Raw genomic sequence first — 20,826 nt, 5'->3', positions numbered from 1 at the left:
TACTATATACTATTATAGTGAATATCAAAGTCTTATTTAGCTGTCAGACGTCTTGTCCAGTTTTCATCATACATTTTTTACATTATTTGTTGATTTCTGTATTTAAATTTAAAGAAGATTTTCTGATTTGTCATCATCTCTGCAGCACCAGAAAAAGAAAACAAATGGGTTGTTTGATTTGAATGAACACCTTTTAAAATAAATGACAGTGTTTTAAAGGAGGACACTGTCGTATACTGTTACCTATACAACAGTTTGTTGAAGCACATGGCAAGAAAAGTAGCAGGCCATCCCCTCAGTGACTGATTTTTTAATTACACAAATCTCTTCTTTAATTAGTTTGCTGTGTGTGGCAGGGTATTAATAAAGCTGCTCGTGAATAATTAATCTGGAAAGGCACGAGCAACAAACGTCTTCTAATCCCACAAAAACCCCCTTAGATGTTCAGCGAGTGTGTGTGTGTGTGCGTGCGTGCATGCATGCCTGGGTGTGTGTGTGTGTGCGTGTGTGTGCATATGTTAGACAATTCAAATCACACAGGGACTTGTGGGAGAAATACTCACTGATATGTTAATACTGAAGTCATATGAATACTTGTTCTGGTCTCAAATGAATACTTTATAGAAACATTTAATTTCCTTTATACAGTCTTCTGTGATTGGTTAAAAACATTACATAAATAAACAGAATCAACATTGGAAAGTGTCATACTTTTGATATAAAGGTATGGCAACAAAGTGAATTGAGAATGTCTCCTTGTAAACATAATTCAAAGGCCAGATGTCCAGAATACTGCTGAACTGGCATGGACAGGAAAAAAAATCCTTAAAATTAAAATAAAACGGTTAAAGACATTAAAAGACACTTAACAGTAACAGATCAAGACTGCTAATAATTCCACTTGAAAAGCACCAGAGTTTTCTTCTCCATCACTTAGTGCTAACTACTATCTGTTGGCAGGGACTTTGTAAAGGCCCGCTGTTCATTTGAAGTGTGCTTATTAATGAGCTTCTGTTGTCGATCTGAGTGCATGAAGGATGGTGTGAGCGTCGTGGATGGAAAAGTTTTTGGCTCCGAGTTGAACAGCTCTTCACTGACCGAACAGATCAGCATTAGCTCAGCTGCAGAGTCTGACGTAGAAGAATTATGGGATTCAAATTCAAATTCAAAACTGTATTTATCCGTTAGGAACTTCAGTTGTGTTAAAAAGCATCAGTGCACACACAGTTCACATGAATGACAACACAGCACAGCAGAACAAAACAAACCACACACACACTCATGGACACCCAAAGTGAAAGGATGACTACTATAAATCAAACAACTCCTTATTTATTAATTTACATAAAATCTTATGACTTTGTGGGTCTTAAAACAGCACAGATAATCTATGAAGCAAAGAAAAGAGTACAACCAAAACATCACTGAGACCTTTTTGCTTGTGTGGATGAATTGTAGTTCTGCTTAAATGCCTCTAAACACTGATCAAATCATTGTGTCCAAGAGCCTAAAGTTTTGTCTTTAAATGCCAAGTTTTGTCCAATCAGCAGGTTTTTCAAATTGCAAAGATACTAGAAAAGAGGATGGTCAAATTTTTACCATGTGTTATTTATTTGCAGTTTTGTTTATTGTATTGCTTTTATACATTTATTTCATTTCATTTCAATTTGATATTTTTTTTATTAATTATTCCCTTTCGTTTGAATCTCTTTCTTTATTCTTCTAAATAAAGCTGAGTTGAGATTGCAATTTCTCATTTTGCTTAAAATGATTAATTGATCCTTCACATACCTGCAAATCAATGATCCTGCACACAACCTTTAATCATGTCACTTTAAATATCATTTGAATGCATACAGGTGCATATAGACATTGCAGATGTGTTATTGATTTAGCATTTTAGGGGGTTATTGAATTGCAATATTTACTGTGGTGGCTCCCTGAGGTTATGGTTTGTTAGCTGTTCACTCAAAACGTGTTTGTGGGATTTTTAAGATCTTGTAACCCCCTCCCAAATAATAATAATAAGAGGTCACTGAATTAGCGAAGTAAGTTTGGCCCCTTTAGCACCAAGTATAAAGTCATGTCACAGAGGTGTATCATTTTTCCAAACTTGAGTTCAGAACCGCACGTCCAAGATGATAGCGCCCACGTTAGGCAAGTTATCTGACGACCTTTATTGTAAATTCATTAGAGGACATTGTATGAGATGGCTACTTTAAAAGTAGTTACAGTACCCATTCCAGTAAGCCTCTAAGCTAAAAATGCAAGAGCACATACATCTGTTTTGTCATCATTTATAAGCCCTACAAATACGGCAATTTATTATATTTGTTACCAATTTGTCATTGGTAACAAATACCAAAATGTATAAGCCTTTTTGGAAGCATATACTGTACATATTTGAGCATGAAACTTTACAGAAATCCAAGTCGTCAAAGTAGCATTTGTTGATTCAACTTCTCGAGAGGAAGATATTTGCAAGGCTACTTACATTTTTTTTTTTAAATCAAGGTCGTTAATTAACTCAAGTTTTAGTCTATGTAAAGATGTATTGGTTTTAAGAATGGTTAACTAAAGTCTGCCTTTAACTAAATTCAGTCATCATTAGTATTTAAGATCAGATGGCAGAATGAAAACAAAATTGCCATAAAAATAAAAAAAATATTGTTTTCAGTGGTATCAGTAATAGTATAAAACGGTTGTAAGTTGTAATAAACTAAATGAAGGTGCATTTCTAAAATTTAAATGTAAAAATGTTACTGATTATATTCAATATTATTATTATTATTATTATTGCAGGATCTTTTGTATAGTGAATGTATTTGTTCAGTTTAAATTCAGTTTCACGCCTCCACCAGAAGGTAATGACTTTTTGTTGTGAAACATTGCCATCTTGTGGTAAGTATGTGACATCACAGCCAGGTTTGAGGTGATAATAGACAATAACACAGGGCATGCAGTTCACTGAAGTCCTGACAGTGTGACCTGTGAGTTCACACTGTTATCAGAGTTCTGCAGGCACAGGGCCAACGCCTGAGTCCTCCCAACAGGCTCAGTCACCACATGATAACAAGCTTTTTCTTGTCAAACACGTAAACATCATGCAGTGTTTATCTCGAGCAACTGGATTTCTTTACATAGAGGATGACACATGGTGCACTGTCACATGAGCCTGTCATTATTCTGAGAAAAGCCGATTCACAGAAGCAGCAGCAGGACGGCACAGGTTGATGTGTTTATAAGCTTTATTTATTTACAACGAGACAATTCTGTCTCTCCAACATCTGGAATAGCATTTCAAAAATATACAAGTATTTACATGAAATGAAACCTTTTAAAAATAGTACTATGAGGAAGGCGAGGACATTTCTTGGCAGAACTCCAAAATGAGAAAATAATTTATATGAAGAGACTGTTAGTTAATACCTGTAATGACAACCTTGATAATAAAATGACATGACTTTCTGGTGAAGGGATCATTTCGATCGGAGCCTCTGAGGGGAAGTGGGCAGAAAAAGAAAAGAGCGTCTGATGTGCACTGGAAACTATCTCGTTCTAACCTTTAACTGTCTCATACAAGAAGGCATTGTGTGCACACCAGAAAGTTTCTGCCCTAATGATCTTTGAAATGTGTCTGTGAGCCGGAGATATCTCAAGAGTTTCTTCTCGTCCACACAACAAACTTTTTCAACACCCTCGTCAGCAGGAGAAACTTTTCTGCGAGCGCGTAAAACATTCTTGTGAGCTCCAGAAATGTTCTTGGAAGCACGGGTTAGTTTCTGATGCGCACCAGAAATATATTTATTAGCATATATTACGTATTATTAGTCAACGTATGTCCACTTAGAGGCTTCATAAATGTTCATATTGTTTAAACCTGTGAGAAGTTTTTTAAATATATTTTAGGGTCTAGATGAAGTACAACATAATGTTTAAATTGCAGCAGTAGATTGCATCCTTAGACAGCAGGGTAATGGGCTGTTATACACCGTTAACCCTGCAGATGTTGATCAAAATAAGTCCACTTAAAGTTCTTGTTTTTGCACCAAAAAAGACAGGATCCCTACAGACACAGACATTGTTTTGTTAATGACAAAGATCATTTTGTTAAATCCAGAAACAGCCATGAATCTCTCCCCTTGAAGCCACTGGACTCCACTGACAAAAACAGCATTATTGTTTGTTAGAAAAATGTTTGAGGACTTTAATCCGCTACTGAGGGGCACCAAAGGAACACAATAAGTCAAACTAACCGATTGAGGCAGTGTTGTAGACCAGTAACTTGTGGATTCTGTTTGGTATTTGACTGTTTTTGTTCACAGAGTTTGCTGGATGTGAAGAGACCGGTGCACAAAGAAAGCTGCTTTTGACAAACAGTTTGGAGTTCTTTCTGAAGGGATCTTTTTTGTTTCGTTGTCAGACTCTCAGAATATCAATCAGAGCCTGCCACTGACAAAAAAAAAAAAAGGTTCAGAGAACTTTGATCAGACGACTTGGCCGTGAACGCCCCTGAGTTGTCTCAGGTGAGCATTACAAAGACATGTCTCTTTTTAACACCGTAAGATGAGTAACTGTTGAGATGATAGTGATTCTACATTTCTGCAGTAGACTTCATAAAAAAATGAAGACATGCAACTGTACTGAGAGGTTAATGTGAAGTTACGATACACTTTCTTAATAAACACAATCAATATATACAGAAGTGGACGGTAACATGGGCGCACATACAGTCCACTCAAAGGCAACAATTCATGTTGTGAATGAACCGATGTGACATTTTCAACAACTCACACAGAGTGAGCCGTTACTTCATTATGAAAGGTTTCTGAAATTAAAATATATCAATTAAATGACGTGAATGTAAAATCATTTCAGATTTTTGGTTATAAGCTGCAAAATATAAGTAAATGAAAACCAAATTGAAAAAAATTATAATAGCAAAACAGAAAGTTATCGGGCGCTAGTAGCCTAGTGGAAAATGTCACATCCTTTTATAAAAATATACATCTCTCTCCTCAGCATGAATTCAAATGTCTTTCACACTGAGATCAAAGTGCACAGCTCCCTTCTTTCTTGTAAAAGAAAAAAAATGATTGATTGGTTGATTTGCAGGTTAGAAACATGAAGCAGAAACAACCAAATGTAACGTGTATTTCAACACATCTCGCCTTTACACACACTCATAAGATTGTGATAAATTGAATCAGCCTATAATCAATGGTGTTTTGGGTCTCTGATAAACATCCAAATACACCCAAGATGTTCATTTTCATATCAAATGTGGCCTAATTTCAACCAATCAAATCACAGAACCAATATTGTCTGATAATACGTAGTAACACGGTTTATAAAATCCTTCTTTTCTGAGTTAAGTTGTGTCCCAGAACTACATGATCCCAAATCTGACCACCTAACCTCATGGCCCCCCACACACAAGAGTTATTTGGTAAATCTGCAAAATCAATGTGTCCAATATTGTAGCATTTACTCAGCATGCATTGTTAGCACTAGCACTAAGCAATTTACAGATTTTAAAAACGGTCTCATAGGATTTATAATTCATCCTCAGAGACAGATTGGCTGACCTGATACACTGACCTGAACTGAAACGCCTCTATTCATTTAAGCAGCATTTACACGACTGTGAAGTATTCCCAGCTTCAAGGGCTACACTCAATATTTTAACGAATACATTTTAACAGCAATTGCAAAACAACTTCAACCTAACTAATTCAGAATTTAGAGATGCTATGAAAACTATTTTTTGTTTATTTCAGGGCAGTCGATAAAAGCTTTCTAAAATAGTTAGATCCCGACCTGTATGTGATTTTGAAGGCCTGTATTGTATTTTTTATAAAAGGGACATGCATCTGTTTTTTTGCTTAAATGAAAATGAAACTGTGTCGTGCACAGATATGTACTCAGAATGCTGCTTTCTCAGTTAATATCTTCTAACTGCGTGTCGACCCCTCTTCCTGGATGAGCTTAAATATTTTTCGGCTTTCTATAGAGCAACAAATAAATAAAAGCAGAAACCAATATAACGGTTAAATTCCCATAATCCGTGTCTTAAAATGACATGTGCCTTTACGTGTGCACCACATTCAGGTACAGGTTCATAATTTTAATGTATTGCTAAATTCAGCCTTGTTTAAAAGCACGCACCTTAAGCATAAATGGATAGCATTTTAAAATATATATATATGTTTTGTAGAGCAGTTTGAATAAGATAACCACGACGCCGGTTTGATTCCATCCTGGGGATGAAATGATTTACAAACGTCTTTCCTTTTTCCCGATGTCAACTATGTGAAGTATTAATACTAGATTTAAGTAGCTTAAATCACAAGGTAAGTGCAAAAAAAAACCTGCAGCCAAGGCTCTGCCCAGGAGCACATGGATGACTTTGGTCTTCCAACCCTCGTTATTCAACAGAACAACCTCTTAAAACTTGCAGTATGAGTTATGAGTGATCCACCAATCCTTATGTGACAAGAGGGTTTTAAGTGTTCATGTTTTAAGGCTCCGGTGTGTTCGGTACAAACTAGCATCAGCGGCATCACCATCTCTCTTCTCAGAGTAAGTCTGTTGTGTTGCACTTTTCCTTCATGTCTCTTCTGTCCTAGAGGCTCCTGAAGAACTGCAGCGAGAGTTCATAAGTCAGGAACATGGTGGCGCTCATGGGAAAGCCTCGGATGGCGTTGACCGATGCTCCACGGAAGAAAACCTGCAGAAGAGACGACATGTTTTAGGCAAATGAGGAAAACGTGACGATAGGCCTTTTCATAGCGCTACACGGCGCTGAATAAAAGCTCCACTGTGATCACGCCTGAAGAAACACATATTGATTCTGCAACGGCGTAATGTTGGTGTTCCAGTCTGTGGATTCCCAGTGTTTTACGGCGTTGCGCATGAGAACACAGTTCACACAGTGGGGGCTTCACATACGCATAGTCAGACTTGCACGCACGCACGCACGCACGCACGCACGCACACACACACACACACACACACAGAGAGCTGCTCTCCCCTGCTGGCTTTGTGTCCCGTCTGGTCTCTACAAGGTCTGTGCAGTTTCACAACACAGTGCAGACACCACGACAGAGTGTCAGTGTTTTGCTTTGGGGGACACTGTCCTGTAATAACCACCTCATTGATTTGTGGCCTTCAGGTGCACATCAGCTGTCTTGTTCACTTCTCACGAGCACCAATGACCTTCTCTTATCGATCACACGGACCGTTGTGTTTACTGAACCGGTCCCTGTTGGAAGTCTGTACAGTTTGCCTACATTTTGCAACATCGGATGTTACAGACAGTATGAAGCCCTGGCACTTGAACGCAGCGTCTGGCAGCAGACGTGGTGTTGATTTCATGGCCAATCATTTTGAAACTCTTCACCTAATGTGACCCCCAGTGACTTTTTTTTAATTCATTAAAATGAAATGTTAGTTGTAGTTTTATTGAAGTCTTTACAGCTGCATCTCTTAAATGTTTCAAAAATCATTTATACATTTTGGATTACAGCTGCATGATTTGTGTATTTCATAATAATATCACCTATATTTTATGTTTTTGAGGACAGTCTGCATCCCTGTTTTCTAATGAATAATGCTATTATTTTATTCAGATTCAAATCAACCTGATGATCAGTAACTCTCTGATCCGCCGTAGTCTGCAGTTTGTTTTTTTTAAGCGCATGTGTGAGTGTGATGTCCGGCCAAAGACTCCAGTTCCGAGAAAGCAGCTTGACTCTTGGGTAACACTGTTTTCTAGTGTTTCATGTACAAATGACCAAACCATCTGTTTCATTTACAGTGACTAGTACAGGAAGCCTGGCTGGATGATGTGTATTCAAGACTATAAAAGATGAATTGTATCAAGATTATCAACTGAATTTAACATGTGTTTTAGACTTTATAAGATGTTCTTATAAGTTTGAAGGTAGATTGGGTCAGGGGTTTCCAAACTTTTCAGCCAGCGACCCCCAAAATAACGGTGCTTACAACTGGAGACTCCCATTGTCCCTGGAGGTGGTTAAAACATTGAATGTTGTGCACACTATGAGGCCTATCCAAATAGTGACATTAGAACAGCATATAAGAACACAACAGCCCAAACAGAAACGCTAGAAGCAGAACACACGTAATCTCTTCAACTATGTTTTTGTTTGTATTTTCACAATAAATGGATAAGATATGCTATTTTACATTTTTTACATGTTTTTGGAAGGAATCTCACGACCCTCTGAGTGTCTCGCAACCCACTGAAAAAGTAAGAACAAACCAGATAAAGAGTGAGGACCATATTGGAGTGCAAGGAATTGCTTTCTTTCTTTTTCTATCAGTCACATTTTTGGGGGGGCTTGAACATGCCCCAAAACTCTCCAAATTTGACATGCACATCCGGTCTGGCAAAAAAATGTGATACTTTGGTCGTTTTGCAGACGACTTTTGTGAAATGGCTCAAAGGTGCCTCCCTTTAAATTTTCAAGAGAAGTAATGGTGCCTCGTACAAAATTCTAAAAAGTCAGCCCCCGCAGCACATTAAAACAAAAGTATTTTTAGAGTTCACGTTTGTTTCAGACCCATCAGACATTAAATATTTGATTTTGCTTCTTGAACAAGGCCTTAGGCTGCTCGACTGCTTATACATAATTACTGCTGCAATTTTCCTAAAGGACTGTGAAGTAAGCGCTCACCTGTGCTCCCTCTGTTTTGTAGCTGTGCATGATGCAGTGTAAGATTCCCTTGTACTTCCTCTGCAGCTGAGCATCAGCCTGCATCCGACTCTTCACCACATCGGCCGGCGTGGCCGTGACCCAGGAAATAGACCCTGATGAAGACAAAAACAACAATTAGGTCCTTCAAAAACATGAAAAAGATGGCTCCAAAAACTCTCAGTGTTGTGAGTTAAGTCTCCAGCCACGAAACTATGTTGCATTCAACATCATTCAGATTACAAATGAAGCTAAATGTCTAGCACACAAACAGCCAAATCACTTTTGTTACAGAGAAAGTTTTGACTTTGAATGGATGGAGTCAGGTACAATCACATGAGTTCAGATAAACCCGCTCCAAAATCCACATCTTAGACAGTCTTACCTCACAGAGACCAAAACTAGTGATGCATTCAGGTGCTTCTCATAAAACCTGTTAGGTTATATATTCATTCAGACAGCTGACCAAGAGGAAAAATAATCGACCTAAAGTGGAAATAACTCAAGGAAAAACTGCCACTAGTTTCATTTAGAGTTCAGCTGAAATGTTTTATAATCAACATCAGATTAAAGTAATCAAAAAGTACATTCCATCTGGAGAGACCATATAACACCCATATTGTTAAAACCTGGAAGAATCAAAGGACAAGTTGACTGTTTCTCATTCTCATTTCCCTGCTGTGGTCCAGATTCATGCCTGACGGCGGACCAAACAACCGAACCACACAGTTTTATGTCAAACAGCTGATTTGAGCTTCACACGAGCTGACATTCTCATGTTTGTAGCGGACCAGCTTGCATCTAGAAGTTTGCTCTGACAACATCTTCCAAATGACAAATGTATTCATCAGTAATCCTGCAATAAAAACACCAACATTTATTGATTATCTGACAAAAAAAGTCAAACCAATCATATCATCAACTTTGAAGTTTGTCTCGAATCACAACAGCTGCAGATATCCACACACAGTTTGTATTTGACACAGTTGGACCTCCAAAATCTGCAGAGCTGCTGGTTCTCATTCAGGATTTTTCCCTGCTGTGGTCCACATTCCTTCCTGTAGCGGGCCAAACATCCAAACCTGACAGCTTTATGGCAAACAGCTGATTTCAGCTTCACACGTGCTGACACAGTCACATGTTTGTAGCGGGCCAGTTTGCATCTAGAAGCGAGTCTGCTCGGACCTCAGAGACCACACAATTCCCAAATTAGAGTTAAACACTACATTCTGTGTTACCCCTACACGCACTGCGCACACTGCTCATGCTCACTCAGGCCGAACTGTGTAATCTGCTGCAAGTTTACACACCCCATCCTGCTCAAAAAAGTCCCAAGGAAGGGTTTTTTTCTTATGAAAACTTTTGTCGAATACAATGCCAGATTTTTTCTGATCTGGAGCTGTAATGTTTTCAATGTAAGACGAACAGATTTGCATCACGATTTCCTACACTTAACTGGCACACCTACACATCTCTTAAGGGTCAAATGAGATTACATATGACTCAAATCAGCATTATAAAGGGTTTGACAAGGCAGTAAAAAAACTGATATGCTTCATAAGAAACAGCAATAAAATGTCTGACACAGAACCCCCTCAGACTGCTGACAGACCTGATACAGTTAGATCTGGGATGTCATTTAAACAGATAAACGGTCTTCAGCTGCACAGAAAACGTCTCAAAAATGCAGATTGGGATGGTTCAGGTGCCAGGTGTTTTAAGTCACACTATCAGACAAATCAGTTTGATGCTTTCGACGTTCCTTCTCTCTGATCGAGTTAAAAGAATTTTGAGCCCTCACCAATCTGCCAAACACGAGTCCAAATTGAATACTTCCCTTTTCTAAGAGCAATACAGCTGCACACAGACACAGTGAGCACATCAGGCACACTTACAAATTTAGAATCAATTCAAGTACATGCTTTAAAATTGCAGCTCTAAAATGCATTAGAACAAAAGAAAAATGACGACATCTGTAGCCTAGCGTAGCTTCATTGTTAATCACAGCAGAGTTCAATCAGATAAAAAAAGCCTTGGGGAACCCCAGAATCAATCTTAGGATTGGATTAGGAAATCTCTCCTTCCTTAACCACATATACTATACAGTATGAGAAGAAGAATATTTATAAGAGAAGAGTAAAAGAAGAAGTTGTAGTTATATATTTATCCTGATTTGGTAATACCATTAAATTAGTCGAAAGGCCTCCTTTTGAGCCGATAATTAAGACTTCACTAATATTTTTGCCTGATGCTCATTTAAAACACTTTTTTTTTTAAACTGGACTACCTCTTTCCTTACTCTCCATTTGTAAGGGTGACCATATGTCATGACCATAATACACCAAGCTAACAACACTGTTTTATCTGTCTATACATATGATCAATGTGGTTTCCAAGGCTGTTGCTGTTAAAAAACACCACTAATGCAATACTAGTCAAAGTTCAATACTGATTTGTCTGTACATGTGTCAAACAATCTCGTTGTTGCGGCTGTTGCTTAACTAGGCCTAGCTTATCATGCTAACAGGACCTGTGTCTAACTACTGGTAGGCTAGCCATGACGCAGGCAATGCAGACATACAGAGCCATATTTACAAACGGTGGGTACAGGCTCGTGGTAGAACTGTTGAGATCTTCAGTAAGCAAACGCCTCTAACAACCACATTAAACGCGCTGTTCAGGAGAATGTGTTCCAATTTGGAGGTTTGAAAATATGGCCGCCCTACACTGCACATAGATGCAAAGAGGTATTTTTCGTTGTGGTTTCAAAAATGAAATCTGTATTGTAATATCATTCAGTGGAGCGTACAGTAGTTGGTAATCAGGTGTAACCCACAGAAAGAGGATCATCTGAACCTGAGCCCCAAAATGAATCTGACCACGTTCTTTGCCCTGATTTGGTCAACTTCCAGCCAACTCATGAGGTTCTATAGTCTCCAAGTGTTTGACTCCACACTGTCTTCTTTAACTAGGTCAACTTCCAGCCAACTCATGAGGTTCTATAGTCTCCAAGTGTTTGACTCCACACTGTCTTCTTTAACTAGGTCAACTTCCAGCCAACTCATGAGGTTCTATAGTCTCCATGTGTTTGACTCCACACTGTCTTCTTTAACTAGTCTCAAATAAATGTGTCCAACATGAGTGACTGCAAAACTTTAGATAAACTAGCAGCACAGAAATCCCACAGTGAAACCTGCAGAACTTAATAAAAAGAGATACTGCAGTTATGTTTGTCTCTTCCAACAATGGAAGTGGCTGCAAAATAAATTCTGCGGGAAAATGCTCTCCCTCCTGTCAGGAAGGGGGAGTGAAATTTGGGAGACATGTGTTGGAATTCAAACACAGCTGTCCACTGGCTCTAAAAAACAAAAATCGTCTAACAACTGAAAAAAGGGAGTGCAGGGGTTGCATTCGTTCTCACTTACTCAATGCTGATTGATTAGCTCTGTTTCACAATCCAGCTTAACTTTATCTAATGCTCTCCTCTGGACATCTAGCTGTAATCACTTTTGGTGAAACGAACACGCCGCAGGGAGCTAAAATCCTTGGTCATTTGCAGCTTCAACATCTGTTTAAGAAAAGCTTTGCACAACTGTGCTGTGAAACTTGGTTACCGGGTCACTTTGAAACTAGACAAAAACTGTATCAAACGGGGACTGTAACCATCAATTACAATGTTGGGTTGAGATAAATATAATGTATGAACTGAAATAATCAGCAGAAATAGACGATTGTAGTGTGCAAAACTGCAAAAAGGAAGAGTCGCTGAGGCAAAAAAAAGGAGAGTAATACATTTTGGTGTTCTAATGGGCCATTTCTTTAACACATTCTGGGGTTTAAAGAACTAAAAGGTAGAACACCAAACAAAAAAATATCCCAACATCCTGAATGTTACACTCATGTTAAAATGTTTGACATTGAGTGTTATATTTACCTGCTAGTCCTCCAGCCAGCCAGATGGAACAGGGATGCGGGCTGGACGTGGCGTCCGGCCTGAGCAGGTCACAGAAGACGGTGTAAGGGATGAAGTAGAGCATGTATCCAGGAACGTCCCTGAGGATCATGGCCCCTGCCCCCCTGTACAGACCCTGCAGGCCCTCCGTTTGCAGGATGCTGCTGATGCAGTGGATGGGGCCTCGGTAGAGTCTCTGACTGGGGATGTCGACTGAGCGCATGGGGATGTTGGTGCCGTTTGATACGTTACCGGCAAGGTGCAAGTTTTCTGTGAGGAAGTGATTGGATGTGAGTGGTAGCTCATTCAGTGTTGAGTTGTGCTTTTGATTACGAAAAACTTACAATTAAGGACTACTTTTCCCAGCTCAGAGATGTGAATTCCAATATTTCCAAACCTCTAGCATATATAGTGTATTGGGGTTAGGTTTAGTTTTTAGAGTATACTGAAATTAAAGGTGAAACTCTGGCCTCTCTTTTAACACGTTAGGTCTCTTTTATAATAAAGCAAAAATGGTGTAAAGTTTCGTTGAGGAAGCATTTGAAATAAATGTGAGTCACCACCTGAACGCAGGTGTGAAGGGTGTGAGCTCAGAAGACACTGTTGACATAGAAGAAAAGGTAATAAATGTTTCACGTGCCATTTCATCCGGTGATTAACCTGCTCTGACCTCAGTTTTATTGGTTTATTGGTCGTATGGAAAGATACAGGCCAGAAAAACACAGCTTCCTTTAAAATATAATCCTCAAGTGTCAGACACGCTTCCCTGTGGGGAATGAGTAGTGCTTGTAGATTCCTGTTTGAATACAGTCAAACTGGTGTACATTACATTTTACCCAAATGTCACCAAGCAAGGGAACTGTAACAGGGTGAATGTTGACTGTGGCAGTTCAACATGGAAGTAGGTGACATTAAACTATTTTGTTAGCCATGTCAACCATTTTTATCTTCCAATTTCAACTTCTAATTCAATAACTATCAGTGGTCCAAGTTCCTATGCTATTGCCTTGACAGGAGAACTGCCTAATCCCCTACGATTGGAAGCTTGACCATTCAAGAAATAAAAAAAATAAAAAGCTTAATTAGTAATTAGGGAAAATAAAGGCGTAAAATATAGAAATTATATTTAAAAAAAATTAATAAATAAAGTTATACACAAAAATGTATATGTTTTGCATACACAGCATATGTATAAAACATACACTAAAAAAGCAATTTTTTTCTCATATTTTGTTGTTGGCCCTAGTCATTTATTATCTTCCTCTGTTAATGGCACTCCCATTGCTCCATAATTACAACATCAAGTAGGCTACTTCTTTAATGCTTAAACTCTTTTTCACTGCTTCCTTTTAACCTTCCCCTTATGTTTCATCTCAAAATGTTCAGGGCTTCAGTATACAAGACACAATAAAGAGTTTTGTTTTTTTTTAACCTTAAAATATTAAAATAATTTTCTTTTTTCAAAGCGGAAACAAAGGCACTGGTTTAGTCCAGCGGTAAGAGCGTGTGGCCCATGTACGGAGGCTACAGTCCTCATGGTGGTCCTGGGTCCAATCCAGCCCTCAACATTTTGCCACGTGTCACCCCCCCCACTCTCTTCTCCCAACATTTCCTGTCTCTCTTCACTTTCCTATCAAATAAAGGAAGATTGGCCCCAACAAATAAAAAAGTGGAGTATGCTGCACGGGTGGTTGTTTTCATTTCTTCTTTGAAACTGTTGCTCAGTGGGTAACAATGGTGCAACGACGGATGATACCGCTGACTTTTAACTGCTACATTTTTACAAAGCAGAAGATGAGTGTTTGATACTTTAGTGATAGTATTTTACGTGGAGTTAAAAAAAAATTTAGTCAGAATGAGCAACCTTCAGTGTAAGAGATGTCAGGGACAATGTATTCATTCTTATCTAATGTCTTCACTAAAGGGGTGGGAGTATCACAGTGATACTTGGCTTCATGGCGACCATGAATCACTACCAGATGACAGAAAATGACAGGAAATGTCATTGGCAAACCGATGATGACAGGAAATGACCCAACATGTATGTTTACTAGCCCCTAAAGAAAAGGGTACCAACATTATCTTGAGACTCTCTCTTTAATTGTTATTGTCCTTAAATGATTTTTATTTGATTGTTGTTCTTGTTGTCATTTTGTGAAGCACTTTGGGACCTTGCTATGTGAAAGGTACTGTACCAAATAAACTTTGCTTATGTATTCATGTACGTAAGCAGAGAATTTGTGTATTTTATGTTTTCTTCTTTAAACTGTAAAATAACAAAACTGGGGGAAATAAGCATATAGGAAAAGGTTTAAAGACAAACAGAACACATTGCATCGTTGTTCTTTTTTGTACTTCCTAAAGAAAAAAATATCCCATAGAAAGACAAGGTAACCCTACCTGCCATAACATTCTGCGTCTGCATCTGTAGTCTGATCTTGACCAGATCGACGGGGGCTCCAAGTCCCACCGACATCAGTCCAGTCAGCATGCTGGCCACCGTCAGGTCCAGCATACCGCAGGGATGCAGCTCATTGCCATAGCGATACTTGCTTATAAGTCTCTGTGTGTTACTGAAGAAGCCAAACACCACTGAGTTGTAGACGGTGATGCTGGCCAATGGGAAAGACATGCCCTTAAAGAACCCCGTGACCTGAAAACACAAAGTCAGGAAGTGATTAATGACTCACAATAAACAACAACAACAACATTTCTGAAGGCAAAATCCTGCAGAACTTAAAACAAAGAGATACTGCAGTCATTTTGGTCTGTTCCAACAATGCACTGGTAGAAGAAAGGAGGGGAAGTGGCTGCAAAATATTTGAAAATGCTCTCCCTCCTGGCAGGATGGTTGAGTGGAATTTGGTAGACACATGTTGAAATTCAAAAACAGCTGTCTACTGGCTAAAAAAGGAATCGTCTGACTTCTCAGAAAAAGGAGTGCAGGGCTGAAAGTGACACATGTTTGGAGCATTTCAGACCTGGGTTCAGATTTGGTTTCAATTTTCAGCAAAAGTTCAACACTAGATTAAAGTGGTATAATACTTTTCTCTCAATCTTTGATTCCTGTATCTCAAAACTGTCAAATGAAAGGGTACATTTGGCTTTTTAGTCCAACCAACCTGAAGCTTAAATTTATTATCTGCAGACTGCTGAGTACTTTGTTGATCATCTTTATAATGAGAGCAGTGTCCAAATAGAAAAGATCAATTTAGATACAAGCATGAAAATCGGATAAATGGGCTGCCATGTCAGCAGTCTGTGAATTTTGCCGTCTCAGATCTGAAGGGTTTTAAAAACTGTTCATACCAGTCTAACTCTAGTACAACTTATTGATGTGATGCGAACATCTTATATGAGTCACGCTGTTTTTAACATTAGTGGATGCAGACTATGATGCAAGCGTTGAGGGTTGTAGAAGTTTGCATGTTTACCGTTTCCTTCCTGTAGATGGTGAGGACACAGTGGAGTGAGTTCTTGTAACCTTTTCCCGCCTGCAGCCGCGTCTGGAGACGAGAAACCAACAAAATGTAAACCATCATATAATGAATAAAAAGAAAAAGAAAGCTGATGTTGTTTGCCCCTTTTTTTTGAGAAGTTTGGGAAAAGTGTGGAAAAGTTATAAGAGAGAGAGAGAGAGAGAGAGATCTGAAATACCTTCACTGTGTCCAGCGGATGGCCCACGACCACACTGGAGGCTCCTGCAGACAAAAGAGAAACAAAATGAGGGCACAGATTACCAGCGGGAGAAAAACAAGGAGATAAATCAATCTGAGAACAGTTTTTTTTTTTTTTTTGTAAAAAGGAGCTCAGCTAGAACTGAGTTGAAAGAGGACAGGGAATTTGTCAGAAAAAGGAACATATTGAAGACACTTTTTATGCCTTTGATAGATTTTTAAACGCATTGAAACCGACAATAAACCAAAAACTGAAGTGAGGGATGAACCACATTAAAAGTTCTACCACGCAAAGTTTGAATCATTGTTTTATGGGTGTGGTGCACTAAATGCCATCATAAACTCGAGAGCAATTGAAACAATGGTACTAAATCATTGTAGTGTGCTGAAAAAAAACAGTGTTGGCTTCTTCTCTAATCATTTCAAACTGGTGCTTTAAAGGGTGAATTCAGTTTTGTTTTGTTTTTTTGCATCCTGGGCTTTTTCTTTGCTTTTTGTTCATACTTGGGGGTCTATGTCACTTAAACATTACGTTTTTGAGTTTCTGCATTACTACTGTGACATAGTCTTTCATGTTAATCAGGTGTTCCTGATCAAGAACATCCAAGTTTTTGTTTTTGTACCTGACAGCTGCCGATTGTTATTCTAAGTTCCCGGATCATTACGGAAAGGATATAAAACTTTGAATTGAAGATATGATAACAAAAAATAGTCACATAATAACACATTGAAGGCAAAGTAAAGGCTGCATTACATTCCACAAAGTTTTCACTCTGCAACAAACTCATAATCAGTGGCAAAAGAAAAGCACTTTGGGTGGATGTACTTTGATTTGGATACCTTGCAGCCATTACAGTTTGCTCTGCTGCTGCTGATTGGAGCATGCTATGGGAGACATTTCAAGGCTTCTTGTAGTTTTTTTTAGACACCATTCATTTAAATATAACAAATAAGACCAAGACTAAAAAAACAATCAACACTTGTTCTAGTCATTTCCAGGACATGTACTATATAGCAAACAAACTGTCCTAACATGGTGTCTGTGTAGGTTCTCAGTCACCCAGGTCAAGGTAAACTCAAATCCTGATCTAAAGGCAACTGGACGGATTAAAGACGTTTCACCTCTCCTCCAAAAGACTTCTTCACTTCTAAACTATGTGGTGGACGCAGCTAGAAAATTAAGCCCATAATGATCAAGGATGACTCATATCAGAGTCGTTAGCTGAGTCTTTAACCTCGTTTAGCCTCGAGCCATTACCACCCCCAGGGGCTGTGCAGGTTTTTGGAGTCACATGTTCCAAGGTGGGACTGGGACTTCAGTTGTTATGGGACAGAGTTCAAAACAGCATTGTAGGTTGGGGCTCTGCAGCAAAAAAAGAAAAGGAGCTTTTGTGCCCCTATTAACGCCCCTGTACCCACTGCTCTCTTTGTATTGTTTGTGGGCCATTTCATGCCAAAATACTAGACACACACTATACATGGTAACACATGACAGCACAAGGTCTATAGCATTCTGTCCAGAAACACAATTAATGACCATCCGCACCCGGGTTCTCTGTCAATTAGACTTTGGTGATTTGATAGACCGTGTATAGGAATTAAGACATCTATTAAAGTAGTAGAAGTAATTCATTATAAAACAAAATCGTCAATCAAAATTCAAAACATAGTTATGATTAGGCATGAATTCTGCACTTGGAGGCTTGTTTTGGATATCTTTTTTTTTTTTTTTTTTACAGATTGTTGAAATATTTCTATGTTATAAATTTGCAACTTCCACTACAAATCATCATCATTGTATACCTAACTTGGAAAAGTTTTTTTTTTACTTTATAGATTTGTCTGGGTTTAAAGTGACAAAGGTGACTTTGAAGAGGAAATTTAAGACATATCTTTTTTAACAGGATTTTTTATTTGGATTGAAATAAGAGTTTAAAGCAGATTTAAATAATTTCTGCCAAGATATATTTATTTTATGTCTTGCAAAACGGGGTCAACATTTGTTTTTCTGTACATTTCCACTATTGTTGTTCATGTTTAAATGAAAAGTGCCATTTGAATAAACAGAGTTGAGATTTGTCCTTTTCTTTTTAGTCTTTTAAATCATTCTTTTTTCAAACATCGAACAGGTACATGCAACTTTTGTAACCTGTCCTTTTTAAATCACAGCTCTTATTATTTGTCTTTGTGTACATACTTTTAAAATAAACAAAACAACACATGATGGGAAGACTGAGGGGAACCAAAAAAAAAAAAAAGGTTGCAACAGTAGCGCCTCTAGCGGCCGGTGCATGTCACAGCAGCATTCCATATTTTTGTGTAGATTAAAAACTTCTACTTGTGCAGCCTCCGCCTCTGTACGAGCATGCACAGGGGCGATAATGGAGAAGCACTGCTTTATCTCTTTTCAGTGGAAAAACACAAGCGGAGAGGGTGTTGAGCTTTCAGTGTGGGAAAGAAAAGAGGGAGGGGGGTACATTTCTCTGCAGACCCTCCATTGTTTACATTAGCTGTGGATGCATGAGGAGGCTGCAGCATTTGTTGTCCCTGTAAAGCGGTGCCATTGCATAAAAAAAAAACAGATTTTCCAGTTTCTTGTTGGGGGGCATTTGGTTCCCGCTTTCATACAAACGGATTTGCGGAAAATATTGAGAGAATTGACACCCCCCCCTCCCCCAACAAACCACCATACTGACCCACTGAAAGCTGGGCTGAAAGGAGCTCCTTACTAAACAAAAGGCAAGAGAAACAACACTTTCTATCACTCACCTCCGATCCATCCTGCGAGAAAGTCATCCAAAAAAAAGCTCTTAGAGTTCTGCATCTTTAACCAAGAGCCCCAATCTTCAGCCTGCTTCTTCTCATCAGAGGCAAAAAACAATAATAATTCAAAATGTTTCCAGGTGAAGCGAAGAAGAAGAAAACAACGCACGCCCAGGTTTCTTTATTAATTGTGTAGTGGTTAGACTTCTTTGGAGAGAATAAGATCGTCAGGAGTGTGTTGCTTTGATAAGAAAAGCTACTCACAGCAGGTTGCAATAAACAGCCAATCGGATCAACGATTGAATTTGCAGGACAGCTCTCTTGGCCAATCAGGTGCGAGCTCCACAAAAGCCACACAGCCAATAGATAGAGGCTCATGGAAATGAGCCATGAGGAGGAAAGCAGAGCAGAAAAACACAAGAGACTGTAAACGTGCAGGTCTCACAGACCGACCTTTAATTTGATGATAAACACAATAAAGATAATGAATGATATTAGCAAACAGTTTGCAGGCCAAGGCCATGACAACTGAAACAAAAACAGATTTTTGTTAAAGCAACGTTTCTTCAAACAATGTTTTTCTAATTTTGCACAAAGTTATGCAAACATTTCAAGCTTAATCCTACAGATCTAAACACTTTGTCATCCCCAGGTCATCAAATACAAAGTGCGAAACAAAAATGTCTGTAGGCTACATTTATTTCAAAACGCCTCGTCTTGTCAGGATACAAATGCAACAGAACACTTACTGGAATCTGTGTCGCTCAAGGGCAACTGTGTCATGCCAACAATACTGACACTGAACTATACAAGGTCATGATAAGTATAATGCAAGTTTTGCGTGTCAAACAAAAAAAATGTCTGAACCCAAAAAAACAACATGTGTCTTAGGGCAAAGGGGTTTCATTAAAAAAATGTTTTTACAAATAGGATTTGTTATTTATTTTTATTCAAACTTTTGAAAAAGAAAGTGTGATCCGGTAGATTTCGCCCTTGAGCTCCAGCATTAAACCAAAACAAACTGCTGTGTGGCTGCACCTCCGCCATGCTAAAAGGCTCGGCAATCCTCCAGCGACTGACTTTAAAAATAACTAATAAAATATATAGACATGTAAATAATTTATAATTTAGTAGGTCCCAAACTGTAACACAAGAAATATGTCTTAAAAAATACATAATACAAAAGTATTAAAGTATTTACATTTCCCTTTAAGGACTTATCGTCCATGTTGGCTCAAAGTTGTTTTAGCTTTAAAGGTCAGTTTGGATATTAAACACCTCACATAAAGGTGTGATTATGAGTATGAACCCCCCCTCCATAAATGAATAAATAAACACATAAATAATTCAAATAATCAGTCAATGCTAAGTGAATAAAACTGATGAGGATAGAAGAATAGAATGGAGTTTGAAAGTCAGATCTGGATAGTTTAAACCTCCTCTGGCCTCTTAAACCTTTTCTAACAATCTCCAACCCTACAGTAGGACTGCTTTAAACCATAACCTTAGCTGTCGTTTTAAATTTAAAGCGGCTTTATTATTACTCCCTGTGCTGTTGTTTTGTTTGCAACTTTGGACGCCACTCAGCTATTAAGAAGAAAACTGCATGCACGTCTGAGGTCAATGCTCTGGTCAAGGGCAGTCAGCTGGAGGAGTGCTGATAGCTCACATAATATTTAACATAAAGCTAATACTTAAACCAGAATAGCTGCAG

The 20,826-nt window shown here is 38.5% G+C and overlaps 1 protein-coding gene across 1 annotated transcript; it reads right to left on the bottom strand.

The window, feature by feature from the left end:
- Window positions 1-3,381: 3,381 nt before the first annotated feature.
- slc25a48 (solute carrier family 25 member 48) lies at window positions 3,382-19,354 on the bottom strand. The gene is made up of 7 exons (XM_020649719.3): window positions 19,119-19,354; window positions 16,330-16,373; window positions 16,107-16,178; window positions 15,073-15,325; window positions 12,655-12,942; window positions 8,703-8,836; window positions 3,382-6,730 (listed from the first exon to the last, which is right to left on the bottom strand). The coding sequence occupies exons 1-7, from the start codon at window positions 19,171-19,173 to the stop codon at window positions 6,626-6,628; spliced, it is 951 nt and encodes a 316-aa protein (XP_020505375.1). The 5' UTR covers window positions 19,174-19,354; the 3' UTR covers window positions 3,382-6,625.
- Window positions 19,355-20,826: the final 1,472 nt, after the last annotated feature.

Source organism: Labrus bergylta, chromosome 9, assembly GCF_963930695.1.
Source record: "Labrus bergylta chromosome 9, fLabBer1.1, whole genome shotgun sequence".
Taxonomy (NCBI): domain Eukaryota; kingdom Metazoa; phylum Chordata; class Actinopteri; order Labriformes; family Labridae; genus Labrus; species Labrus bergylta.
This window is presented reverse-complemented; position numbering and strand designations above follow the sequence as displayed.